The sequence below is a fragment of the Dromaius novaehollandiae genome, chromosome W (assembly GCF_036370855.1).
Source record: "Dromaius novaehollandiae isolate bDroNov1 chromosome W, bDroNov1.hap1, whole genome shotgun sequence".
NCBI lineage: Eukaryota > Metazoa > Chordata > Aves > Casuariiformes > Dromaiidae > Dromaius > Dromaius novaehollandiae.
Genome location: NC_088130.1, coordinates 70,648,620 through 70,676,541, shown reverse-complemented (window position 1 = coordinate 70,676,541; position 27,922 = coordinate 70,648,620). Strand labels below are relative to the sequence as shown.

The following is a 27,922-nucleotide window of genomic DNA, read 5'->3' as shown; positions in this document are numbered from 1 at the left end:
CACCTGAGCCCGCCGCGGCGCTGGGAGGCCGCCCGGGCGCCTCGCCCCCGTCCCCGTCCCCGCCGCCGCCTCGGCTCGGCTCGCCCGCGGCCCGGTGCGGCAGAGCCGCTGCCCAACTCCGGCTGCCGTGACTCCTACCGCCGCTGTCGCAAAGCCCCCGCTCGCCGTGACTGACGGCAGGCGGAGGGAGCCGGCGTCGCCATGGCAACCGGGGCGGCGGGAGCGGCGCCCGCCCTGCTCCGCCCGCGGCGGCTGCCTGAGGGGGCGGCGGCGGCGGCAACGCTGAGGCGGGCGCGGGTTACCGCGGCCGGTAACTCCCGGGGCGCGTGTGCCGGGCGGCAGCGCGGAACGGCGCGCCAAGCCGCACCGAAAACGTGATTAAAGGGCCCCTCGGCAGAAGCTGCGCGGCGGTGTCTTACACGTCCCTCCGGTGCGGGGGGCGAGAAATCAGCGTCTGTCCGTCTGCTCACGGGGAAACATCGGAAAGCGTATGTCAGCCCAACAACGCCTAGCGATACGCTGTCGGTAATGACACTGCAGAACTTGGTGGAGGGAGTTCTGCTTTCAATTTGCGTCTTAATTTATCTTGTAACATAGTTCATACACACACTTGACTACCTCCTCTTTGTTTATTCCCCTACTGATCATTGGGGACTTCCATTTGTTCAGTTATCACCCACGCTTTGCTTTATAAAAACATCAGGAAATTAAAGAACATGCAATTAATTGCTATCTACAAAAGAGCTAAAGTGGCCTCCCTGTAATGCCACAAAAACACTGCCAACACTAGGGGCTACTTTTAAGTTATCCTGTTTTGGGGGAATTCATTCCCTTCACATTTTTCGGCTTACAGATGAAACGAAGCCGAGGCCTTACACACATCAACCCACATAAGCCTGATTTGTTCTCCGAGCCTTGTCTATGGACCGAGCCGAGAAGGCATAGCAGAAGGCACTGACTTTATCTTCTTTGCAACCGAAAAAACATTTTTTTAGCTGCATACAAATTCATCAAAGATGTTGGTGTTAATGGCATTAGCGATGACTGTTTTTTTCCTATCAGCTGTTTAACAGTGTACAGCAATCCCACACAACTGTTTAGGAGAGAAAGGAAAAAATATTTCTGCGGTTAAATGGCAGCATTTTCTCTTTGCCAGAATTAATCTAAATAGTGATATTAGTTCACAACTGGCTTTACTATATGTTGGCACATAGCATGTTACCTAAATAGGGACTGGTATCAAATATACTCCATACCACGAGCTCCCTGTAACTGATGGCTAAAGACAAAGCTTATCAACTCCAAATTTTTACTGCTGTTGAATTAGCAAGCAATTTCAATTCAACTCTGGAATATAAAATTACAAACAAATATTGTGACTATGTGGGTATATTTTTGATGATAAAAGTAATGCTTATATATATATATATATATATATATATATATATGCAAATTACATACAGCCATGTGACTCCTGGCAAGCAAGTATGAATACCCTATCATCCAAGAAGAACAGATGCCTGTCTGGAACAGCAGACTATTTTGCATGTGAATTACTTTCAGCTGGGAGAACAGAGATTTTCCAGTCGTCCTCTAATACTAAATTGCTAAAGCTTGTGTTGGTCAAAAATCACGTGGAATTATGTAACAACAGAAGTAGGTATTTTTTCTTGCTTTCATGTTTACAGAGATTGTTTTAAATTTGACCTACATCATATAAAAGGCCCAGGCAAGTTTTCTGAAGCTGCAGAAAGTATTTTGTTAAATTTTCTGGCCTGCCCCAGAGGCCTGGAAAGGGAGAGGGTTAGTGCTCTCCCCCCTTTTCTCTCCCATTTTCCTGAGGAGTGGATGTGTGTCTCTGGGGAGAACAGGGCCGTCTCCAGCCCGCTGCCAGCTGGTTACGTGGCCTCGACTAAGGTGGAGGTTTCCACAAGCTCTGCGTCTTCATACCCTTGCGGGTGGGCGCCGCGGTCTCCTCCACGGGAGGCGGCCTGGTGTAGCCCGGCCACGTCCTCTTCGGCCGCAGCGACCGCGCCTGCGCCACAGCTTCCCTGCCCGCCCAAGATGGCGGCGGTTCCTCCGCGCTCGCCTTGGTCTTGCCCTCAACCAAGATGGCCGCCACACCGCTTCCGTCTCCCCGCGCGGCTGCCCTTAGCTAAAATGGCCGATAGCCCCGCCGCGCCCTCGACCAATATGGCGCTCGCGGCGCCGGGGCTGGGTGTGGCGAGCGGGAGGGGCGGCGCCTCTGGCGGCGGCGCTCGGGGCCCGGAAGCGGCGGCGGGGAGCGGCGCGGCGCCTGCGCCGTGCGGTGCATGCTGGGCGCCCCTGCGCGCCGTGACGGTGCAGATCGCCAGGCTGCCCGCCGCCGCGCCCGCGCCGCTCCGGCCTCGCCGCTGAGGGGAGCCTGCGCCCGCGCTCGGCCCGGCCCGGCCTGGCCCGCCCGGCGCGGCGAGGATGGTGGGCGTCAAGGTGATCGCCAACGACACCGAGTTCCAGCCCGAGCTCAGCGCCGCCGGCTCCCGCCTCGCCGTGGTGAAGTTCACCATGCGCGGGTGAGTGGCGCCGCCAGGGCCGCGCCCAGCGACGGCGGGGGGGGGGGGGGACTGCGGAGGGATAAGTGGAGTGTGTTGTACTCGAGAAGGCCCCGGGGATTAATAACTGTGTATCTGAATGAGTGCTGAAAAACCATTAACGTGCACGTATCTGATGTCTGATTTCTAACTTATTTATTTATTTATTGGTGGGTCAACCGCACTTAACTGTAGAGGTATTGCTGATTTTGCAATTACCAATAGTGCTGGTGCGTGTGTCCACAAAAATATTTTGGCTACAGCCAAGCCAGTATGTTGGGTTCCGTTTAAGCATTGCCTTGGTGTCTTCAGCATGTGGCTGTCCGTAGGTTTGCCCTGCTGTGCTGCTGCGGATTCATATCTGCTCTCAAACGAGACTAGGAAGAGCGAATTAGACCTTTTTGTGCTGTTGTACAGCTGCGTGTGTTGGTGGATTCACATAGAGAGAGCTCTCTGGTTTAGGTGTAGCGTTTATGAGTATGCTGTTGGAGGGAATTTCTACTTTTTTTTAACGTTTTTCTTTTTAACTGCTTCTTCCACAACAAGCTAAGTTGTAAGGTTATTCCCTCGTCAGCCTACGTCCATCTCTGCACCAAAGTTATCTTCATTAAACAATATGTATTTTCACCCAAGCTGATACAGTTATCCTGGCAGAAGTCAGATCAATACCAAAACCTAGTAAGTATGGCAGTAACTGGTAAACATTTCTAGTGTCATGGAAATTAGGCTTGTCGGCCACCATAACAGGGCCTGACCCAATGTTCCCGCAGAAAAGTTCAGAGCCAAATCAAAACAAATTAAATAATTAAATTTTAGTTACACGCATGCGGTAATTACAGGTCGAGTTGTGTGCTTCCAAAGAGGGACCCTGACCAAAGAAATCCCTGGGCTATTATAGCTTTTTCAAATTAAGTTTCCCACTTCTCATGCGGTAGTTCAGACCAATAGTAATTTTTAGGTCTGGGGTCTCCTGGCTCCTTTTTGGCTCTCATCGTTGTTCCTAGGCAGGCTGTTTTTCTCCCTTATCTTTACTGTTGTGGTTTCTGCTGATGGTTGTACCTTCGTTTCTTGTTGGGTCTTACTGTTGTCTCTCAAGGAGGAGGAGGTGATTCTAAATCATAACAATTAACACTGCCCCAGCAGTGAGCTAAGGCTTTGCCCCTCAAGGTCCTGATGCCCTGCACTGGTCTGATTTCAGAGTCTTGGCACCCTCCCTTTCGGAGTGTGAGACACAGGAATGCAGACTGCTTGTAGCTTCCTTATCTTCCTAGTTTGAACCAGCTCTGAGGCCCTTTCCTTACTGGACTAAGTAAAAGTTCATTATTTTATCTAAATGTGGCATAAGGCTTCCGCAAATTTAGCTACTCATGCTAAGCAAGTTTTATAAAAGTTGTGCTAAGCGTCTACCTCTAGACAGTTTCAGTTCGTTATTCCTTAACACTAATAAATGAGTTTTACCGTAATAAACCTTCAGTAGGAGTCATTAAATATTTAATACTAACATATTAGGAATTCTAAGTCATCTGTAGAGAGTTTACTGTAGCTAATATTTTCACAGGTGCTAAACTGGATCATTAGTACTGTTTTTCCACTGAGAGAATATTTTGCAGCTTTCAGGAAAAGCAGGCGACTCTTTGCCCTCAATAGTTACTTGTCTTTACTTAGAAGGATTTTGCAGTGAAAGATGCTACAACTAAACACACTAGACAGAAAATGTGAAGTTAGTTTAATTAATAGGAGCAGGTAATCATGTGACATTGAAACTGTCTAAGGAAATGGGAATTAACACTTTGTAATGTGTTTCTAAATGTCATTCTTAATCGTATCACTGATTGCTCACCATCTGTCAGCCAGGTAGGAAGGTTTTTTGACATGGACCAAGGATAAGAACATGAACATGCGTCTTCTGTTTGGGGCAGGTGTTTTTCAAAAAAAGGTTGTGTTAACTTAAACTTTGTTTCGTTTTCACAGATGTGGCCCTTGTTTAAGGATAGCCCCTGCTTTCAATGCCCTGAGTAACAAATATCCTCAGGCAACGTTTTTGGAGGTGGATGTACATCAGTGCCAGGTTGGTATTCAAAAACATATTTCTAGCTAGGAAACTAGACCTTATAAGAGAGCAGATAATAAAGGAAAATTGTTCAAACAGTATCCTAAGAGACTGTGGCTATTATGAGTTTCGTGAATCATGAATAGTTGTATTGTAGAAGTCTGCAAAATTAGGGTACACACAAAGATGTGAAAACCCACACTTTTATTTTAAAAACTATTCTTGCAATTACCATTTTGGTATCTTTCATTTAAATAATATACGGACAGTTTAACAGTTGCTCTTGTGCATACTATTTAGACAGTACAGTTAAGTGTGGAAGATAACACAAGTATGAATTAAAAGGAGTACGTTAAGTTTTTCTAAACAAATTCTAGCATAATTATTGATCAACGTGAGAAATGCAGTAAACTGATATGATTAGCAGGGCTAGGCATCTCTGAAATATTACGCAGTACTATTTTAGCATGCAGTGCAAAGTGTCGCAAAGTGTCGTGAATTACTACAAATATTGCTGATGATAATGGAGAGAGATGAATATGAAATGGTAACTTCATTTGCAAATGACACTGAATTGTGCAAAGTTGTAGAAAAAACTACTATGGATGCATAACAAATATAAGTACAGGTAGAAATCAAATGGAAGTCACTGTCACCCACAGGCTGCAACTTCCTGGATGTGCTTAAACGTGGCTTGGGAGGGGGCAGGAGGAATATAGTTGAAAAGAAAAGCCTGTAAAATAGAAGTGTTAAATGAAGCAGTCCTCCTCTTTGAAACAGATACTGCTTTTGAGAACAAGGAAGTACAGTGATTTTTATGGTGTACAAACAAATCTATTGACAAGATGAAGTCTATTCAAAGAATAGCCAAATATGTAAAGAATTAGGAGAAGCTGAAGAATAAATGTATTTTAAATTGGCATTTGAGTTACAGCTGTTTATATAGCAAATGTTTGTGACATTGGAGGTGACGAAACCTGATTGACATGTAATATGTACATCCTTATCTAAGTGAAGCAAGCTAATGTTTCTGTCTAATATTAGTCTGTTAGGTAACACTTGTAACTAATTTATGCATTCTAGGGAACAGCTGCTACCAATAATATATCAGCAACACCAACATTTCTGTTTTTTCGAAACAAAGTGCGAATCGACCAATATCAAGGAGCAGATGCTGTAGGTTTAGAAGAAAAAATTAAACAGCACCTGGAGAATGACCCTGGAAACAATGAAGATACAGATATCCCAAAAGGATATGTATGCATCTCTTCTCTTAAGATTGTTTTTTTTCCAATGTTTGCATAAATTTAACACATGAAAAATCTGTTGCTTTCTAAACATATTCTGGTCAAACAAATAATGCTGCTTTAGGCAACAGTGCAAGTTCTGCAAGGCTTTGGGAAGATCACCTCTCTGGGTTTCCTTTTTCAGACAAAATTCAAAGATTAACATGTACATACTGGTAAGCGCTGTTGTAGCATTGTAAAATGTATTAAGAAAAAATCTCCAAGCATAGGTGCTGGTGGTTAAAACAGTGAATTTCATGTTTCACGAGGAAGTTTCTGCTACAGTTGCTTATTCTGCTGCTTATCTGTGCCCTGATCAGGTATCTGCACGAAAAGCTTTTTTTTTTTTTTTTTTTTAAGTGCAAAAACTTCCGTGGGAAAACAGCATCGTCATAAATAACTGTCAAAAACCTTGGAAAGGTGTTTTGTTTTTGTTTTTTTTTTTGCTCTGGTTGTTCCCAAAGAAATCTTCTCTGTTGTCTTTGTGGTGATAGGTTGACCTGGATTTTTCCCCTCTTCTTTCTTCTTCTTCCCTACCCTTCTTTTAATCCTCTCCGTGTCGCCTGTCTCTTAGAACAGTCCCCTTCCCCCTACCCCCTCAAACAACAGCAAAACCCCCAAACCTTGTTCTCTCTTCTTGGTGCCTTTCAATACAGAGGAAGTAATGGGTGTAGCATATTGCAACAGTGATAAAAATAGGGTATGGATTTGTGTAAGTGAAAAAAAATTACTATCTCTTTGCCAAAGGAATTAACCTCGGAAATAGTTTGGATCCATCTTGTCCTACAGCAGCTCGCCCTGAAATGGCCTGCCTTTTGGGGAGTATTGTTAGATAAATGATATCGAATGATTTTTCCCGTGCCTAATTTCTAATGTTTTCAGAAGTGGATGGTACTACAGAATGTTTTTTTCAGATTCTTCCTTCTCTGTAAAGAACTTAAGAGGATATAGAGTATAAAATGTAATACAAATCCTTGAAAGAGATATGATGTACCTGGTCTGAGTGGCGTACAAGAATTACCTTTTGCTGAATATTTTCTTGCTTTCAAGTTAATGCTGAACGCCTCTCATTTTTGTTTCTGCTGGGATACTGCATATAACTGTTAGCAACTCACTGATCCAGCATTCACAGATAATCTAAACTAAATTGTTTTGCCTATTGTAGAAAACAGTTGCTTAGCATTATGATGTGTTCTGATTTCTGTTTGCTTGATCATCATAAATGCTCAGTGATGTCGAGACAAATTCCTGCAGGATAGTACTTGGAGAGACATTTATCTAGCCACTGGGAAAATGAAACATTTCATCAATGACAGCTTGTCAGGAACTTCTTTTTCTGTTTTGACAAACTAAGGGTTTCTTTTCTTTTGAGATGTTAGTTGCTGATCCCAGTCAGAACACCTAATAAAGCTTTAGTAATTAGTAAATGTGCAAAAGAGTGTGATTCCTTTCTCCTTGTATATCACTGCTTGCATTAATAAGATTGAGATTAAGTCTGAGATTATTTTTTTCCATAGTGTGAAAGTGTTAAATAACCAGTAGAGGTACAGATAACTGAAATGCATTTAACTTCATGTGGAAGAAAAGTAAATTTAAAAAATGCTGACATAAATGTGTAATGTTATGTTAACCCATTGATATTTTATCTATATCTTTAACTCTATAGCTGTATTTTTTCAACAGTTTTCTTTGCATTACTCTACAGAATGATAAAATGGGAGCATCTTAAGTGAGGTTGAATGCTTTCTACATTCTGGTTTGGCCAAAGATGACAAATATAATTGTTTTTCTGGAATTTTAAATTGGTCTTACGTTCTGGCTTTCTCATCAGCACTTAGCTGAAATTGCTGAATTGTTAGTGAATGAACTGCAAACTGAAAAGTGAGCACTCATAAATACATGTTTGCAAACTGAATGGTTTTAAATCTTGCATCAAAGTCTCAACTAACTCTAAGGTTTTCTTTTAAAATTTTCTTCTGAGCATTTAAAAGAACCTTAAAGAAGGAGTATTTATGAATAGATTTTCACGATGGTGTGATATGCCCATGTCTTCTAGACAAATCAAAACTTTAAAGGCATACTTGAAGTTTTGGCCAAAACTTCAGTCACAGAGCAATCTGATTAGAAATATTTGGTGCTCTCAGGAAACTACTTTCACTGTATTCTGCGTGTTTTCATATTACCTCAGGGCAACTGTGCGTTGCAAATCATAAGCGTGTCTGACAGCTGTACTAACAAACACATGTAAATGAGAACTCTAATGTGACAAAACACTTTCCTAGAGCTGTCATCTTAGGTGGTGTTCTCCAGGAAATCCTCGGTGTAATGTTACTCCTTAAAGTTAGAATGTCTATTGTTCTGACAGATATAAACAGTTAGCTGTGCAGTGTATTACATTTCACCTATGTCATGTGCAAGCAGGGTACAAATCCAATTGAGTTTTTTTCATTTAAATAAACTGCGAGAGCAGTGGTCACTTGAACTGCTAGCAGCTCCACGGCTTGTTAAACTGTTCTGTGGTATGCATGCACTTCATTTTGTGTGTGAACGCTCCCGTTTAAGGTGAAATCCAGTGTGGGAATGTCAAAAGGCAAAGGTTTTGCTTGTTACTTTTGCAGCCCAAAACACACTGAAAACCTTTTAAGTAAATGACAAATACATGAGGTTCATGTGTATCTGATTCTTTTACATTAGAGTAATGTTGAGACAAATATAACCTATTACCAATCAGATGGCATCTTCCCCATATGAATCAAGCCCTGACTAAATTCAGAGCTATATGGTGTTCCTGCTAGGCTTGTTTGACAGTTGGTGATGGGCTGAAATGCAGTTTTATTATATGCTTGATCCAGTCCTGACTGCCGCTGGCTTCAGGAAAGTATCCTGCTCTTGCTCAGCTGTGTGTTTCTTCTGCTGTCTTACCTTCTATCTACTGAGCAGGCAAGCTGAAAGCTAAGCCTTGGTTTGAAAGCTAGGGGAGCAGAAAGTGTTACTCTTTGTGCAGAACAACTTAATTGCTAGAGCTAATGGCAGTGGGATATCGGAAATGAGCAGTAGGACAGAGAAACTGCCATTCCCTCCGCAGCCTGTGTTTGGATTTAGTTAATTGTGTTTTCAAGCTAACGTGTAGGATTTTTCTTTGAGGTATATATTATCCTTTGGGATCTGATATATAATGCCTTTAAGAAGGGCTATTTAGGTCTTTGTACTTAAGGAAGTTCCTTTAGTTCTTACATCCAGACTGTTCCAAGACTCTACATCCTGGTGTTGAGATAGTTTGTCTTCAAGCTTTAGGCCTTAACATATGAAATACTTGATTTTAGCCCAGCTTATTATGCTTAAATCAAACTTGGCTTGCTTTAGTTGCTAGGCCAAAAATTCTGGCAATCTGGAGATTGATTCAGGCTGTTCTGCCTCTGCGGTAACGTCACCTTTTAAAGGGTTGAGGCTTTACAGCGTGGATAGGGGCCACTTTAACCTGCCAGGACATATCTATCGGAGCTTTTAGTTGATCAATTTGTGATCTTGTGGTGTGAGGACTTAACAATGCTGTAGTCTTTGTTTACCAAAAGTGTATCTGAAAATTCTCCCTTTGCCCAATTTCTCATTCTGGATATAGTAAACCTGTGTTCCAGGGATGTGGGACTTTGAATACAGGGGGAAAAACTTCATTGACTTATGAATAGGATAAATTCAAGTACAACCATATCTGTAGCTTTTGTTTGAAAGGTCTTCTGATATGAACCCCTGAGGTTTTCTATGTTTTGTTTTGGTTTTGTTTTTTTTAATATGTTGAATGAAGAATTCCATTAATTCAGATGTTTACTAATCCCCAGAGAGTTGATGGCACATGTCTTGTGCACTCAGCAATGCTCTTTTGTTTTTACTTTCAGATGGATTTAATGCCATTTATCAATAAAGCTGGCTGTGAATGTCTTAATGAAAGTGATGAGCATGGTTTTGATAATTGTTTACGTAAAGACGCTACCTACCTGGAATCAGACTGTGATGAGCAGGTACAGCAGACGCTTATCTTAAGTCAGATATTTTCAGTGATGGTCTGGTCTACAAACATGTTTTGAAGAATTTGTCTTTATATCCTTATGGTAGTGTAAGTAATAGTGGGAGATGGTAGTAGGATAGAAGTAAAACTTATATACAGAGGTTACTATAGCACTTCCAGTTTTCCACCCCTTTATGTATAAATAAATTCCCAGCAGCATAGCATGTACTGATGCTTTAAATTGACAGACTTGTGTATGTGTGGAATATAGTGAATGTAAATAACTGGTTCCGTTTGAAGGCTCAGACTTATTTCTGGTTAGCTATTGTGCTATTTGTTTATGAATGAAGAAAGCAGTATTTAACACCAACTTTTTCCTCCACAGCTGCTTATCACTGTTGCTTTTAGTCAACCTGTCAAGCTTTATTCTATGAAACTTCAGGGGCCAGATAATGGTGAGTGAAGTGTGTCTATTCAGTCATATTCTAAATCAAAGCTTTGTCAGTATTTGACTGAAATTCCTGAAAGTGAGACTGCTGTTACTGGAACCTTTTGCCCTCTGTGAATCCTAAAATAGCTTCAGTAAAATTGGTGTTAATGAATTGGATAATAATGGTCTTGCATCAATATTGTGCTGACCTGGTACTCTAGTATTTGCTGTGGCACAAATGTAAATATTTATTATCTTTTGACTTCCTGCAAGGAAAAACCTACAATCAGTTGAAGAGTTAAATGTGAGACCTACCAGAAAGTGTGGCGTAATTAGTATGTAGCAAAACATAATGTTCAGGTGTTACATGACAAAGTAAAGTTGTCGATTTCAAACTTTTTTTTAATTGGATTTCTTTTGTGAAACTCTGTTGCATAACCATAGATGAGTAGTACACCTGCAGATATTCTACAATATCCAGGATGTCACTTTAGGATTGGCAAACTAAGATGCTGGAACTGTTGAAGGCTTCTAGAGCAGTAGTGAGAGACCTGGGATATGCAAGAGCTTCTCAGAGAGCATCTTGAAAACTTACTTAAGCAACTGAATCCCACATGTTGTATTTTTAAAGTAACTAATTTATTTTAACACAGGACAAGGTCCAAAGTACATAAAAATCTTTATTAACCTTCCTCGATCTATGGATTTTGAGGAAGCAGAACGAAGTGAACCAACTCAAGCCCTGGAGCTAACACCAGATGATATTAAAGAAGATGGTATTGTTCAGCTTCGCTATGTAAAATTTCAGAACGTTAACAGTGTAACTGTAAGTAAAACTTCTGTTCTGAAATCTGTGCAGGCTGAGAACTTCATAGGTTTTTTAAAACACTGTGCATGTTTATTTGATTGCAAATGTTCTTAGTTGCTCTCAACTGGTTGCATGCTGCATGTTCATGCTAAACAGATTTGTGGAATTTCAGGGAAGATAAGGCCGTGCACGTGCGATGTATATATTGGCCTATGTAACATAGAGTTTACTTCCATCTCTTCATGAGCTAGTATGCTGTTTAACACATTTTTACTAGCACACCTTCTTGAGAGGCATCTTGTCTTTGAAGAGTTCAGAGTCAAGGAATCCTGTTTTTTCAGTAGTCTTATTATTGAAATGAGACAGCTATTTCCCTCTGAATATCAAGTGAAGTATTTACTATGACTTTAAACTCAGTACCTAGTCCCTGTGAGGGTTCTTAAATGCTGTAATCAAATCTATTTTGTCTTTTAATGAGTTTTCAAATTCCTTAGCTGTAAGATACTTTCTGCAGATTTCACGTAGTTTTTATGCCTCTTAAATGCAGGTGCAGTTTCTCCTCTTCCATTTTCAAAATATGTGTTCTAGTACCTTATGTGCTAGGACTAAAGTGGCACTGAAATTAATTCAATGTTCTGGTACTGCCTGAGCCCCATTTCCTCTAGTGTTGTGTTGTCCAAAATGACTTCTGTTCTAAGAAAATGCTTTCTGTGGTCTGAATTGGACTGCATTTTAGATCACTTGGCCACTTTTATATTTAGCCTGTTTTACTGATAATACTGATAAGCCTAAGTAACTCCTTTCCCAGTCTGTTACATCCATGGAGTTACCTTTGCAATCAAGATAACAACTTTAGCCTCCCCAAAATGAAACGGGGATCTGTCAATAGGCTTGTATTTCACAAAGCTGTGCTGACAAGTACAAGTTATGTGTGTGTTCTTTAAGAAAATCTTGTGTCAGCTTTATTCAGGCTGATGTAGAAGCACCAGACAAATGATGATGTGATTAACTAGATGTTCCACTTTTTTGCACTCTTTGGATGTGGACACCACAATAGTATGCTCCTATTTGCCTAATTAAACCTGAATTCTGTGTTTAAGACTCCCTGAAAATGAGAAGGCCAGACATCTCATCAGCCATCTGGCTTTCCAGTGCAGGTTATGAAGTTCTACTCAGTGTTCTACAGAGAAAAGTCTTCTGTTTTGTTCCTGATTAACTGGAGGAGGCACAATTTTAGCATGCATAAATTGTTCTGCTTTTCTTCCAAGCATAACCAGAAATATTTATTGAACACTTCCATGTCAGTATTGGCAGCTTCATCCTTCACTTATATATGTTGCTGCTAGGTTTCTTTTGCTCCTAAGCTAGTTTTTAGTTATTAATTCTAAACACTGTACTTCTGATTCATATGGTCTAGGTATGTTTTTTTCTCCATTTGTTTTGTGCTTCTCTTCACTACAGTGGTATTTGTTGCCACTAAATCAGCATAGATGTTTAGTCTTTGTCTCCTTATTTACTGAACTTTTAATATTGCTACTGAGAGAGAATTTTGCTAAACAAATGGCAATTCACATTATTTTTCAACAAATTGGTCATTGACATGCTCTTCTATTTCTCCAAAAAGTACTTTTTGTGGTGTTTTTCAGTGCTTCAACTCTGACCTGCCATACATGCTGTTTTTATAGGAAAATACGTAGTGAGAATTCACTTGGAAGAGGGGTGAATGTCTGCACTGGTTTAGATCAGCCATCCATCTAGCTTATCACACACACTCAAGCGTTCAGTGTTGTCGCAAAAAAAGTATAAATACAAGGCAAGCATGTAGTGATGTGTACCCTCAGCATTTGGTGGTCTGTGGCACAGAAAATTTCTGAGACAGAAATGACATCTTAGTAGTTACTGCTATTGCTTGTGGAATGGCCTTGAGATAAGTGCTGTCCCTTGCCCACGTGTTGTCCTCCCTCTCCTTTTTCTTTTCTCTGCTGCTGACCCAACTACCCACCTTCTTCCTCATTCTTCCTTTCCCTGTGCTCGCCGTAGTGTGGAGAGATCCATAAACATCTCATTGCTCTTCTGAGTCCAGGCTCCTCACTACTACTGCTTCATGCAAAAAACTGTCCTTTCATTTGTCTGCTTGCTAAAGTGTAGTGGTTCCAGTGTTAGCTAAGGACTGACCAAATCTATTTTTAATTCTTAATTCGTATTTCAAAAGAAGCTTGATATTTGCTTGAAACCTTGAAATAACATCATAGATCTAGTTTTCATACTGAAAAACATAATTATAAAGCCATTGTAATAGTTTATTTATGAGTATGGGCTTCAGCTAACATAGTTAAATCAACATTTAACTTCATTTGAAATCAGAATAAAATGAATAGTGAATTTTGATTTCTTAAATGCATAGTTTTACATTTGCTGCATGCGGTCTCAGATTAGGAGAGGAAACTGGGGAAAACCCAAGCAAAATATTTTAACAAACTTCAAAAATAGTAGCATCCTGTATAATTATTTAAAATAAGCGGACAAAAACATCTCTGAAGGATAACAAGGCCTTTGTAATTGAAAGTGTGTTATTTGGTTAGTTCAAAAATCTTGGGAGCCTAATAGATCTTATGTATTAATTGAGGAATGGACTGTTTAACTTGTGGTGTGTGTGGTGGTTTTTTTTTCTTAGTTATTTGTCCAATCCAATCATGGTGATGAAGAAACAACAAGAATTACGTACTTCACATTTATTGGAACTCCAGTCCAAGCAACAAATATGAATGATTTCAAGCGAGTGAGTTCTCTCTCTCTCTCTCTCTTTTTTCTTTTTTAAAGCGTTTTTGAGTTTTTTAAGGCTACTTGAAAATGGGCTGACTGAACAAATATGCTTGGCTGTTACTGTATTTCAACAATTTAAGGTAAGGTAGATTTGGCATCCAGAACAATACATCTTCCTTTATTTTAAAGATCTTTTGACTTGCTTGCAGGTTCTTTATTGATCACCTTTGTAAAAGTAACTGGTAAGAACATATATACAGCAAGTGCTTGCAATCTGAAGGTCCCTGAAGTTTTTTACACTACAGATAGTGTTGTTTTTTAATAGTTTTGAGATGTATGCCTTGATTCTGAAATTTGTGTTCTGGTGGTGTTCAGAAAGTAGAGAAGCAAGCGCACAGACAAAATAGACTACTTTTGATTTCTGCTGTGGTGAATGATTTTTGTCCATGGGGCAACTTTAAGTAACTTGAGAGATCTGAAAAAATGATCACAAGGTATTTTTAAAACACATCTCTCTTCTCATTTAAGAGGAAATGAAGAAGAGACAAACAACTTGTTATAGTATGACTTAGACCCGCTGGTACCTAGCAGTAAGGCTCTCTCAATTCCTTTTGATTTTTGAGAATGTGAAATGGGTTTGAAAGTATTGAAACTTTAAAGCTGCTTACAGCTTTTTGAAAATTTAATGCAGATATTTTAAATATACTGCTTTAAAACTTACCGAGTTACTAGTCCTCTTACAAGGGCAAATACTGCTGTAACACTATCTACTAAGCTACTATATAGACAACAGTAACATTGAAAGCACCAAGGAACTTATTATACAAACTGCCTAAAACTTTAAAAGGTTAAAAACGCAAACGCTTGCCAACATTTCATGTACTTGAAATGTTTTTAACATTCAAACTTGATCTTAGGAATTTCTACAGGTAAAACTTCAGTATGTTTGCAGATCATAATTAAGGTAATAGAAGTTAAACAGATTTTGTTGCCTTTCACTGCAACCTGAAGAGAAGTCACTGAAAAAGTTGCTCCAGTGTACTAAAATCAATTGGATATCAGTTTTGGACCATTTTAATGCAGCACCCGGGTTCACTTGAAACTAGAAATATGTTAGTTAATTTACAATATACTTACATGTTTTGATTTTTGTTTTACTGCTTTTTTGTCACTGCTTTTGTTACTAGGGCATCTCTGTGTGATGGTTTATGCAGTTACTATATTAACATAACCTCATTAACCTGCAGTACATCCTGGTATTGTTTGGTGGCGGGGAAAACAAGTGCCCTCTTTAAACCCAACCTTCTGCTTATCAATAAAAACGTAATATCTGAACAGTCTTGTTTTGGGTGCACTGTCAAGCAATTTAAAGTTTTCTGGAACGTTATGTGGGTTTGAAACTAACGCTGAGCCTGTGTAATGTTTTTTTTTCCCTATGATATTTTAAATTGCCTGGACAAAGACTTGGTTTGGTGTGGCTCTGCTCAGTACTGCCTTAGCCAAAAGTTTACTGCTGTATAACAATCTGAAGTCCAGTCAGTGTTTTTGTGGCCAGCAGGCTTTTTAATTCACACATGCAGTTCCAATTCTGTGTCTTTATAGAGTGGTTTGAGTACTTAAACAGTGTGGGTCTCCAAGCATCATCGTCTGTAGTTTGAGGGGCTATATAAATCTTTCAGCTTTAGAGGCGGCGTGGATGCTTGGAAGCCGGCTATACAGCCTAGTAAATACCACGCCGGTTAACCCTTTCAGCTTCCCTAGCTCCGTCAAGGAGTGTGCCCTTGTCTCTTGTGACATCCATTTATGTGGGGGGGAGGGGAACAAACCTATGAAGAATATATAATCCAAACAGTAACATAGTGCTGACATTGTAATGTTAACATCAGGCTGGTAAGGAACTTGTCAGAACTGGTTTAAATAGGGGTGTTGCCTACCTTACTGAGTTAAGAAGTAGCTAATTGTGTCTCAACTCAGATACTTGTAGACACTATATATAATATTCCTGTTTTGCTTCCTGAACATGTAGTTTTAATATTAGGCTGTTAAAATATTTTATCATAACAAATGGGATGTGTAGTCTGGCAGAGTTACAGTGCTCTTAGGAATTTTAACTTTTGTTTCCCATCTTCCAGTGATCCTGTCAGCTACGAAACCTTAATATAGCGTTGGGCATTAATTATTTTTAGGTCTGTAGATTAGCTGGGAAACCTTATTTTTCTTTTCATCTCCTTGAGTAGTTACCCACACTACTCCTCACCACTTTCATCTGTCTCACTCCCTCATCTCAGTCTGTCTCTGTACTGTTCCATATTTCTCTTCTAATTATGGTGGAAACTGTACTACAACATGGTTAACAAGATGGGGGAATGTGTTTTTCCTTGAATTTGAGTTTTTGAAAAGTGTTTATAAGAATCAGTTAACTCATGCTCTGCAAATTAGATAATTAAGAAGTGGATGTGAACATGACCAGTCATATTCTTACGATTCATCACATCACTGCTCAGTTAATTGTATACATATGCAATTTCAAAGTAAAAAGTCAATGGTTTAAACTACTACTTCTGAGGATCAGGCTCACGTATTTTGTTTCCCAGCTGCGGTGGGGTCTGAACACATACCTTGTCATGGCAGCTCCCAGCTCGTCAGTTGGTTATTAAGATACATAACTGAAGCACTCTTGTCTTCCAGACAGTCAAGGAAAATTCATATTTGCTTGTGTGGTGCTCTGTTAGCACCATCTAGGCTGTGAGAAGAAACACCTTCTCTTGCTCAGGAAGTCAGTTCATGCATTTTAATATAAATGAGGTATTGTTTCACTGTTGAATGTGAAGCTGAGTTTCATCTACTCTGAGTAATAACAGAAGTGCTACACAGGCCTGGTTAAGGTCCTTCTGTAGTAATTTTTTGCCCCAAGTTAATTTTGACATACGTGTAGTTGCTATTGATAGATTCAGTGAATACAGTTGCAAAAAGCTGCTTTAAACTTGTTTTATATACTGTGCATATTCTGCTCCTTTCACAGGCTTGGATTTTAACATCTAGGGAGGAGGGAAAATTTGGCAATTCCCATAACATTTCAGTAGCAGTGAAAGAGGAAACAAAAACAATATCTCACATGGAAGTGACTGCAGTGTTGGTTAAGCATGAAGAATAGTGGGGAGAGACCTAAGATCCTTTGCCCTGTTTAAATGAAGGGGTCCTAAACAGCAGAAGACTATTTTGAATTTTCCATTGCCATACATATTTAATATACTCTGAAATGCTTTTGGAAAAACTTGTTTTAAAGGCATTTTTTTTTTCTTTAAAAAAGGGGCAGAGGGGTATCCTTAACATTAGAGACATTTCTCCTGGTTTTTGGCCACACAAGGTCTGACTTAAGATGTAACTTATAATGCAAATTACAGTAGTAAACCACATTTGAGATTTAGTCTTTTGCTCAAAGACGTTTCTCAATCAAATTACTATGTTGGGCAGACCACTAACAGTATTGAGTCAAGGCAAAGCTCTGTGGGTTTTTTTCCCTATTGATTGATAGTTTAGTCTTAGGTGCGTTCCTGTGAATCTTGTGGTGAACTTTTAAACGTGCTTTTTTTGTTTTAGAAGAGCATGCAACTCTTAATTGATGCTCAGTAAGGCTTTTGTTTTTATTTCTGGTATTAACAAATAAAACAGACATTGCTCAGTTCTGAGGTGGGGGCACAGATGAATATGAACAGGTTGGGGGATTTGTTTTGTCCCCTCTTGAATGATGACTGACTTTCTACTCAAAACTGCCTGTTTGCACTCTGTGCTGCTTCTCTTTTTCTTGTAACATTTTGTTTGTTTGTTTTTCAGCTTAACTTCCCATCCCTAAAGAACTAAAAATGCAGAAGAAATTAAAAAAGTAATAATAAGATTGGTCTGGTCTCGCACTACTCCCTCCCTTGCTCCCTGTGTTCATCTAGCATCTCTTTCACCCTTTCCACAATCTCAGCACTGATGCAAGAGCCTTCTTCTCTGCACCTTCTACCGTCTGGAGCAGCCTTCTCTACCTTCTGATTCATCAATTCATCTTTTTCCAAATCTCACTTTAAACACTTATGTTTACCTTTCAGTCTTGCCAAATTTTTCGGTCCTCTCCTGTTCCTAACTAGGCAGTTTAAAGGCATACCATAAAACACTTTTACAAGCTGTTTTCTGTAACTCATTCTTCAGTCTGCATTGCATTTTGTAAAGCTTTTTGAAGTGTTTTGTGGAATGCTTTACCAGGAATTGATCTTCTTGTTTTTGCTGTTAATATCTTACTAGGGCTTAGCATCCTTCCTTGATGTGATCCTTCAATAAGTAGCATGCAAGCCAGAATGGGCAGCAGTGTGCTCTCAGTTGTCCCAGGAGTAGCACTGGGCACCTCCTCTCTGAGCCTTTGCGCATAGGCAGCTGGCTGAGGGTTCTCCAACAGCACCTAACTGTAGTTCTTTGACCCCTTTAAATAAAAAACTAAACTTTAAAGAGCTACCTGCTCCGAGATGTTCAGTGATGCGTGATGTTTCCAGTCCTGCCATTTGTAACGAACCAAGGGGTGGGTTGTGGGCTTTTTTGTCTTTTTTTCTGTCTTTGTTTTTCTTTTGTTTTGTTTTTGTTGTCACTGTCAGGCTGTGGACTGATTCTTGGGAAGTTCATTTACAAAAAGCTTGCCTCAACTTTCTTGTACTTGGTCAGAATTACAAGCTGTTACCAGTATCTTAGACTATACTAGATGATGGTTCCTCCTGTAAACAGAAGGAAGGTGGATCTATTTCTGAGACAAGAATAGAGATAATTTTTCAGTTTATGTAGGCATTTTCTGTTTGGGAAGGTGGAGCGGGATGATCAGAAAATGAGCTGCTTTGACCTGTGGTGACAAAATATCCATATGAGCGTGATTAATTTTTGCAGATTATACACATGGGCGAGTTGTCAATTTCCACCACAGACTGGTACAGCAATACTTTTCATTGATGTTAAACACTTGCTAACATCTAATCTTTAATGTTGTAACTGTTTTTTGCTTAATCTGAGTCTGAACACAGTTTGCTTTGGAAGCACATGAAGAATAAATATTGCTCCATGTCAAGTTTAACTGTATTTTTTAACTTGATTAATTGAATCTTAATGCAAGTGATTGGACTTCTGAATTTTTTTTTTCCTTCCTCGTGTTGTCAAATTGGAATTTTCAGACCTTAAGCATTAGGTTAAATTTATGCCTTGGTGAAAATGTTCCTGGCCAAGGGCACTGTAAAGGTGAAAACTGTCTTTAAAAGTGCTTTTCATCAACAGATCTCATTACTTTGCAAAGATGAGAACTGAGATCTCCAAAAGCAGCTGAACAGTGGAAAACTCTCCCTTTTGAAGTTTGGCAAGAATTGGAAAAAGGGGAAGGATCAGTAAGAATACTTTTAGTGGGTCCATGAGGCTTGCGTAGTTTAGGGTTGTTTTTTGGGTGTCTCCCCCACCCTGCCCCAGTCTTTCAGTATTGACTGTATGAATCTTGTGTGGTATATTGTCACTTAACTGCAGAGGAAATTAATCCTTAACACATTTTGCCATATAAGTAAATTTGTTAGAACACAAGGAATCTCTTACCTCAGATTCTAGCATTATTATGAGTAGCAATGAGAAATTTTATGTTCCATTAGTGTACATCTTCAAAGCTCTGTTCCTGCTAATTCTGACAGCACCTTGTCAGATAGGTAAGTGCTACTCTCTATTTAGATGGAAATGGATTGGGAATTGGTGCCTTGCCCAAGGTCTCTCTTGCAATTCTAAGGCTTAAATTTGAAGACTTTCTTTTTAGTTTGGTTTGACTTAAATGGATATTTTCTATTGTCTTCAAGAGCACAGAATTAAGCCTGAGGTTTTTTTTCCTGAAATGCGACTAAAACAGCATCACCTTCTGCTCGCTGTCTCGTGTTCAGTTATCTTAGTGAAGGGGACTGGATACCCTTCCTTTATGAACTATATTAACTTCACGTTCTAAACCCGCATGGCCACGTATAGAGGGATGGAGTTGTATTTGCTGTTGGCGGGCAAACCTCACCGAAGTCTGATGGCGGTGGTGGTCCTTTCTAAAAAGGAAAGTACCAAGCTGACTCTGATTCTAGGTCGAATTCACAGAATTGGAGCTTAGAAGGAGCCTTGGTAAGGAATAACATTTTGACAAGGAAGTAACTGAAAAACAGGTGACTCCTGCATTTGTTTTTAGGCTTGAGCTGCATTATAAGGTAAATGTTCTCACTGAGGTATGTAGTAAGGGCATGGTGCCAAGGCAAATGAGGAGACTTAAATTTGAGCACCTAGTGGTTCTCTTCCCATTGTAGTGTTTTATGTAGTATGTTAGGGTTGGATGTTTGGTATGTAACGTATATTTTTAATAGTGTGGGCTGTTCTGTTGCTGTTGCTGTCTCGTAACTCTTCTCAAAATGAGATTGATGCTTTGCTAGCTGGATTAATGCTGAAGATAGGAGTTCCTCGTGTGTCTCACATCCCTCTTAAAGCTCTTTAGAGGGATTTACAGCTCCTTCTTCTGCAGGTGCTACAATGCATGCTTAAATGCATTAACTTAGTTGAAAATCCAGTAGCTCTTACTTATATCAAGGCTTACTTTAAAGATATTTGGCAAGTGGTTTTCAGTTTAAACATTCATGATTTTCTGTTTTTTCTTTTATCAGGTAGTTGGCAAAAAAGGAGAGAGCCACTAGGATGCTAAAGACACTGGAAGGCCTTATTGCAGTCAGATGAGATCTTCACCTTTATCTACAACTCCTGGATAACTGCTTGACCATAGCCAGAGACCGTCAGTCTGTTTCGATTAATGCCATTATCAATAAATCATTGCTTTTGTTGAGATGGAGTTTCACTAGTGTGTTTCTGTTGTAATCCCTGGTACATGTATTTGTAAATAAAATTCACTACTTTTGCCAAGTTTAATTTTGTTATTCTAGTAACTGTGGCTCTTTCATTGTTCCATTTAAACTTCAAAACTAGACTGGCTTATCTTAAGAAACAGAAGACATAATGTAGCTTGCATTTGTTTAAGGACTTTAAAATGTCAAATATAAGTAAAACATAGATGGCTGGTTCACAGGCCTTTTAAAAATAAAATTCAGAGCTAGTTTGTTATAAGGCTGAGTGAAATTAGGATCATTGTTCCCACAAAATAAAGATAATTCTCAGACAGGAATAACTGCACCCATTCTGGAACACCCCCTCCCCCCTAGCCCCCCCCCCCCCCCCCCCCCAAAAAAAAAGGAAAAGCATAAGATGAGGAAGCCTATTTTAAGATTCTGTTCCATTAATGTGCAGATTTGTTGCAAACAGCATGCTGGTAGAAGTTTTTCAGCATTAAGAATTCTTGAGTCTTTTGGATTTTTTTTGTTTAATATCATTAGAAAATATTGATCTTCTTTCCCAGGCAGACTCCAGCAAGCTGTGCAGTTATGGGGATGAATAGACATCTGTGCCTCCCCCTGCTGCCCCCCCCCCCCCTTTTAATTCCTTATTTCTTTTATTGGGCATTTTTTCCTGTCTCTGCATCTTGATAAGGAAATGCTTATTGCAAATACTAGTTTCACATCTTAATTGGAATTCCTATGCTACTTTGGTATATTTTCTTGGAAGTGTGCCCTAAGTAATTTTAATAAATTGGGCATTGATCGGCACTATATACATATAATACTATATAAATTCCCAGTAAAATTTACTAAGTGTTTTAATTGACATAATTAATTTCTTTGTAAAGTTACATTTCTAATTACCATAAATCCCACTAAGGCTTAAATCCTGTCCTAATTGGCATTCCTTCCTTGAACACAGTAGGGTTCTTCTTTTCTGGCTTGGCAGATTTGTATGTTAATACCAAGTTAACTTTCTGTTGGCATATATATTTTCCCCAAACAGAAAACTGGGAATTGTCTAGAAAAACATTCTTTTTGTGAGGCACTCTTTTTACTGTATCACTGCATATTCCAGTTTACTCATCTACCTGTATACTTATATCTAATGGCATGTGATGATGACTTGATTTCTTTCGTACTTAATGTTTTGCTTCAGTGGGGGATATAAGGCATGTAAGACACTGTATATAGAATATAAAATCATTTTTAAATATAATTGAGGGCAATATAAATAACTGTTCCTGTTTATAATTTTGTACACTAACTACCTTTTGGGTTATTGTTTAAGTGCCTCATCTTAAGTATTGCTTACCTCATAATATTTATACCTGAGAGAATTTGATAACCTAGTGATTCTCATCTTTGTAAAAGATTAGTCAAATTTATATTGTTTATGAGACTCTTGTGATTCCATTGGTTGCATGATGCATACCTTCCATAATGATACTATGTAAATAGATTTAAATAAATGTTTAGAGGTAACTGTTACATGTTTCACTTAATGGAAAGTGGGGTAAAAACATGCATGAGAAGCCTAAAATAACAAAACCGAAGTTATGATGTGATACTGAGTGTCGTTACCTTTAAATGGTGTTTGCAGGTGTATGCATCTGTCTCGCGCTCTCAGACCGAATGCATGCAATGCAAGCGCTTACGTTGTTTACTGAGCTCATTTCTTAATGGAAGAGTTATGTGATCAAGTTACCTGTTTCATAATTTAACAGGAGTCCTAAAAGGGAAGCCATCATCCTCCTTATGTTCAGATTTTGCAAAGGCTGGGCCTGTTAATGGGAATTCATTGCTAACCCAAGTTGCAGGTTACTAACATTCACTGCCTTTAGTTTAAATCAGTTTTCTGCTCAGTTTTCTGCATATATATACATATATATATATATATATATATACATATAAAAAAATTTTCTGTAACTGACATTTTTTTCAGGGTAAGCAGGTGGAATAAGCTGATGTATTTATTGTTCAGAAATCTTACTGAGGTGAGTGGCAGGTATGTGTTAAAAAATGCATATTTTGATGCATAAGCAAGGTCTGACATAGCTTTAAAAGTAGTCTTATCCCCTTTTCCCCCTTCACCCTCCCCACCCTTGCCGTATTGTTTTAAGCAAAGGTTGTCCCATTGAATGGGCAGTGAAATACTGAGTTTGGTGAAAATTTGTGGGTAGACATGTATTTTGTAGCAAGCATCCAGCTTGATCTGTTAGCTTAAAAACCACTTTCTTAGCTGGAACCTTTTCTCACTTCCTTCAGAAATGGTGAAGCTGGTTGTGAGAGGATTGTTTCGCTTAGTTTATTTAAATGCCAAAAGGTTCTTTAAAAGGTTCTTTAAATTGTCTAATCCTGGAGATCCTGAAGATCGGCTTGTATCGATGGCTGGGCTGGGCTGGGCTCTCAGGCTGCGGGCTGCATATAGCAATTTCTTTGCGGTGCGATACTGTGGAATATCACAGTGTAAAACACTCCTGTGTGGATGCATTAAAAAATTCAAAAGGGGGCCTGGAATTGCTGTCAGGTATCGTGTGTTAGGAGCCTCCGAGGGAGGCTCATCTTAAGAGCATCCTTTGTTTTACTTCGGTGTTGAGCTTAGTAAGTGTGTTTTAGCAGAAAGCTGCTGGATGTGATCTGAAGACTGCTAGAGATAGCAAATGCTAGAGAAGTTATTTAGATGCTGTAGTCCTCTCTGTTTTTATTTCTGATATGGGTTTTAGATATTAAAGAATTAACCTCTAAATACCATTTGGTTCCTAAATTAAGAAAGTATAAAAGTAATGGTTCAAAGCAAAGGCCTGAAAAATGCTCATGGTCAAGGAAGTGTGTATTTTATCTGTCCAATTCCTACAAAATACCACGTTGAAATAGGTGTTACCGCTTTCCTATTTCTACTGTGTCGTCACTTAGTTCAGGATATTTGTGGGATTTCCTAGCAGTAGGAGAGCTGCGCTGGCGGCGCTGGCTCGCGCTCTGCAGCTGCGGCGAGGGGAAGGGCGCTGGTGAGCCGCGATGCGGAGGGGCAAGCGGGTGCACCGGGGTTCGTTGTCCTCGGTTGACTTTGCAGAACCGAAACCGATGAAATGGGCTCAGTGGTGGAATTGGTAGTTCAGGAACTCATGGTTGTTTTTCCACGATGTTTTTGTATGCATCTTGTATAAAGACTTAGCTTGAAGACCGATGCCGCTGGCTGGTTAAATTTGGGGCGTGTGTGTTTGTGGATTTTGCGTTGGCTGAACTAGCATAGCTGTTTCTGTGGACATTGCTTTTTTAGGTATCGTCTGTGTTTGTCCAACGCGTTGCTAATGCACCTGGAGGAAGGGAGCCTGACTTAGGAATACTTTGAATGTGCAGGAAATATCAAAGGTAATAAAACTCAGAATGAGGGAAGACTTACTGTGCTCAGAGGATTAATACTTTAACCTGTGGCAAACACAAATTTTGTGGAAGTTGCACTATCTTTTGCTGTAGCAGCAAGTTTATAACTGGATTTACAAGAGTACTTTGGAGATGTGCCAATAAAATACTGAAGTACTGCCTCAAGTATCAAGATTTTGTGTAGTAGAATTCACATGTGTTGGGGAACATAAGGAGTATCTAATACTGAATTTAAATCCTAGCCTAGTTTGGCATGAACTGAAGTGCATTCTGTACCTCTTAACTTTTGCTTCTAGTCTTCTTAAAGATTTGGTTCTGTGATGTTAAATACATCCCTTCTTTCTGGCTGAACCTTTAGTGTAGGGTCTCTTCCATTCGGATATTTCTTGATGGAATGTCTTTTTTGTGTTTGTTTTTGAGTGTAGTGAAAATCCAGATGACTTTCTATACTTAATTCTTAAACAAGTATTTCTATTGAAGTAAGGGGCATACTCCCTTGCTTAATGCCAGTGTGTTGCGTAAGTGGTTTAGGACATAAAAATATATGTGGTTTCTCTTTTCCTGTAGCCTTTAACTGCCAAATGGTTTTCTTTTCTTGATGATAAATCACCAGTAAAGTTCCCTTCTTGAATAATTGCACAATGTGAAAATGTTGACTGAGGAAATAGGGAAAAAAAAATCTTTATCAGCAGTGAGTGGAAGGAGAGGTTTAGTGGAAGGAGTGATGCAGGTACGTTAAGCAATGGGAACGTTGTGTAAGTGGCATGGGTGCACTGCTGCTCCCCTGCACTCCCCTCCACCTCCACTGCAACCTTCAAGCATGCTCAGCATGCTGTTTGAAAAAGTCTGTAAGGTTTTTGTTCAAAACCATTTTTTTTTAATCCTATGGCTTGCAAAAACCTTCAAAATATGGGCAGAGTACAGGTGAGTGTCTTTAAGGGTCTTGGCACATGCATGTGTTCAACCATGTCTGGAGAAAACTGGATCAAAGCTCTGGATGTGAAGTGGTCTGCTGAGGTTTCAGAACCGGTGTTGGAGCATCATTAACTTGTTAAACACCAAGCAACAGTCTTACTTAACCAGAGATTTAAATAAAATCTTCATTTAAGTACATGACGAGCCGATACACCCAGCTGAGTAAGGTTCTTCAAAACTCAGTTTTTAATCAGTAAGAAGCTCACATGTGAGCAGTGCGTTCCCATATTCTCTCTTGCACCTTCCTGATGCCACTGTAAGAGAAGCCAGTGGCTGGGGCGCGTTTCTGGTTTATCTCCTGCGCCGGTTTACATGTTCTCTGTGGTTGTCTTTGATGGCTATCCTCCCTGGCCGCTGGTGGCCGCGCGCCTTGTCCCGGTTCCTCCGTGCCTGTTCCGCGGTTACGCTCACGTCGCCGTCCTCCCCAGCCGCCGGCGCTTCGTCCTGATGCCTCCAGCAACCCAGTTACATTCAATGTTGTAACCGCTGGTTTGTGTCTGTGTGGGCTCGGTTACCTCTGCTGGCTAGGGCCTTTTCTACAGGTTACCTCAAAGTGTCCTAGCAATGCATGACACAAGGTGACAGAAGACCCTTTTTATTTTGGGTTATGTAACATGCCTGCTTTGCCACATGGCTCCTAGATCCTTTTGCTAGACCTCCTGTCCTGCGTGCCTCCCCCTTTCGCTAAGTACGGCTGCTTTCATTGTTGTGAAACGTATTTGCCTGTATTCACACCATTCCAGCAAAATGCTTCTCGCATCAAGCAACCAAGATCATTCTGTGCTTTGTCCTTACTTACTTTTTTGTGCGACCTTATCTGGATGTTTTATCAACGATGACCTTAGGCTTGGCTCCAGATCACCCGTAAGCGTAGAGCAGTGTCAGTCCTGCAACCCAGTTCCTGTGGGACGTTTCTGTAAATGTGTGCAGGAGACAATGATTCCATTAAATTACTTTTGGGCTATTTTTAAATATACTTCACATGTTTTACTGATGTCAGGGTGCCAGCTTTTGTCAGAAAGCTGAACAGTCTAGAAAACATATCTCTACAGTTACCTTCCATCTAAGCATGTAAGCTTGTCAAAAAAAAAAAAGAAGTGTGTATGAATTAGCTTTGCTTGATTAAAGTCTTATTTTCCATAAACCTTTGTCAATTGGCATTAACTGTATTCCTGCATCTTGATTCTCTTTTGATCCTGTCTTAATATTTCTATTTTTTTGCACAGGGACTGATGTCAAAGCAGCTCCTCCTTGCTGCCCTTGAATGCTGGCACAATTTGGAAGGTCTGACTTCTGGATTCCTCTTTATTCCAACACAGGGTATTCCCGAAACAGAACTAAAGCGGGTGAGCACATAACGCACCACACCATTCTTCTATTGCTTTAGTTTGTGCTCCCAAGTGTTACTTGTACACAACTATCTAATGCCTGTGGCTGGCTTGTTCATGCATAATTCTGCTGAACGATTTTTTTTTTTTTAAAGTTTAAGTGGCTATAGCGTATTTATAATCATTGACCTTCTTATCTGAATATTAAAAGACAAATTTTTCTTAGTGGAAGTCTTTTCTAAGAAACAGATGCTTCTAAATGAAGCAAACCGCAAGTTACGTGGTTGAGGGGAGCTTTGCAGGTAGCCTTGGGTTTGCATCTCCCTCAGCAGTCTTGCCCATAACGCTTTGTCCGAGATCCTGACCACATTCTGCCCTTTCTTCCGTCCCCTGCGAGCCCCCAAGGCCCTGCTTTAGTAGAGAAACGCTCCTCAGTAGCTTCAAATCGGATCCTTTAACTTTGGTGAAGTCTTTGTTCAGAGCAGACAAAGCGGGGTACAACTTGCACGACACACCTTCTGTGTAAAGATTCTGAGATACCTCCATTTACACTGAAAAAGGTGGTATTTTGCTTTCTTTATTGTTGCATATAAGTGTATAGTATATAGGTGTATAGTGTACAGTAAAAATGGAAAAAGCGCTCAAACATAGAAACGTTTGAACACTTTTGGGGTCAGAAGCATGCGTGTGCTGCACATCTTAGTAAGACCTTTTGGTGCATTTTGGTCATTTGGTGTGACCACAGGGACACGCTCGTGAAGGAGAAGCTTCCCTTGCCTGCGCCTTCCACCAGATGCCAGTAGCAGCTCGGGTAACGCGCTCCGGGAAGGCTGGGGCGCGGGCGGGAGCCTTGCGCTGCCTTAGCGTGCAGCAGCTACGCGCGGCGGGAGCGGATGGGTCCGAGCCGCGGCCAGCTCGGGCTGCTGTGGTCGAGCCAGCCTCACCCACAGCCTGCCTTGTGCCCCGACTTGGAGGACGACAAAAGCACCAGGAAAATAGCTTGTTTTCATTAAATCGAAGGAGTCAATTTGTTATATCCTGCCTGAAGAAACGTGTGTTAGCTTTCCTGGTGGTTGGGAGTCTTGCAGATGGGATAAATAAAATCGTACGTGTGAATAAGTCAGGGGGTAGGAGGATTTCTGTTAATTTTGCTCCAAATAGATAAATATCCAATATTTCGGAGGGGCTCTGTGGGGTGGATGAAGGGAATGTACTTTGTTTTGCATAGGTTATGTTTGCATAAGTAATGTTAAATACGTAATGTTAAAAAGTTGAATTCAGGGGAAAAAAGTAACCAATGGGGATAGATAAAGGGGCCTAATAAGTAGCGATACAGAAAGATTACTGCATTTTCCACTTCATTCAGGGGCCACTGGGTAGAGAGAAAGTCAAAGAAATATTGCTAAGATCTCAGCAA

At 40.2% G+C, this 27,922-nt stretch overlaps 2 protein-coding genes across 3 annotated transcripts in view; one reads left to right on the top strand and one right to left on the bottom strand.

The window, feature by feature from the left end:
* LOC112985188 (WD repeat-containing protein 7) overlaps positions 1–218 on the bottom strand; it is a 164,231-nt gene extending 164,013 nt beyond the window's left edge. The window contains exon 1 of one of the 2 annotated variants that reach the window (XM_064500699.1): positions 4–218. The gene's annotated coding sequence lies outside the window, so the exon portion shown is untranslated. The remainder of the gene's footprint in view (positions 1–3) is intronic. The other variant, XM_064500700.1, reaches the window with a different exon arrangement.
* A 2,067-nt stretch (positions 219–2,285) lies between these two features.
* Positions 2,286–22,303, top strand: LOC112985189 (thioredoxin-like protein 1). Its single transcript, XM_064500718.1, has 8 exons — positions 2,286–2,552; positions 4,542–4,638; positions 5,704–5,877; positions 9,800–9,922; positions 10,295–10,364; positions 10,993–11,165; positions 13,822–13,926; positions 20,597–22,303. The coding sequence occupies exons 1-8, from the start codon at positions 2,455–2,457 to the stop codon at positions 20,624–20,626; spliced, it is 870 nt and encodes a 289-aa protein (XP_064356788.1). The 5' UTR covers positions 2,286–2,454; the 3' UTR covers positions 20,627–22,303.
* Positions 22,304–27,922: the final 5,619 nt, after the last annotated feature.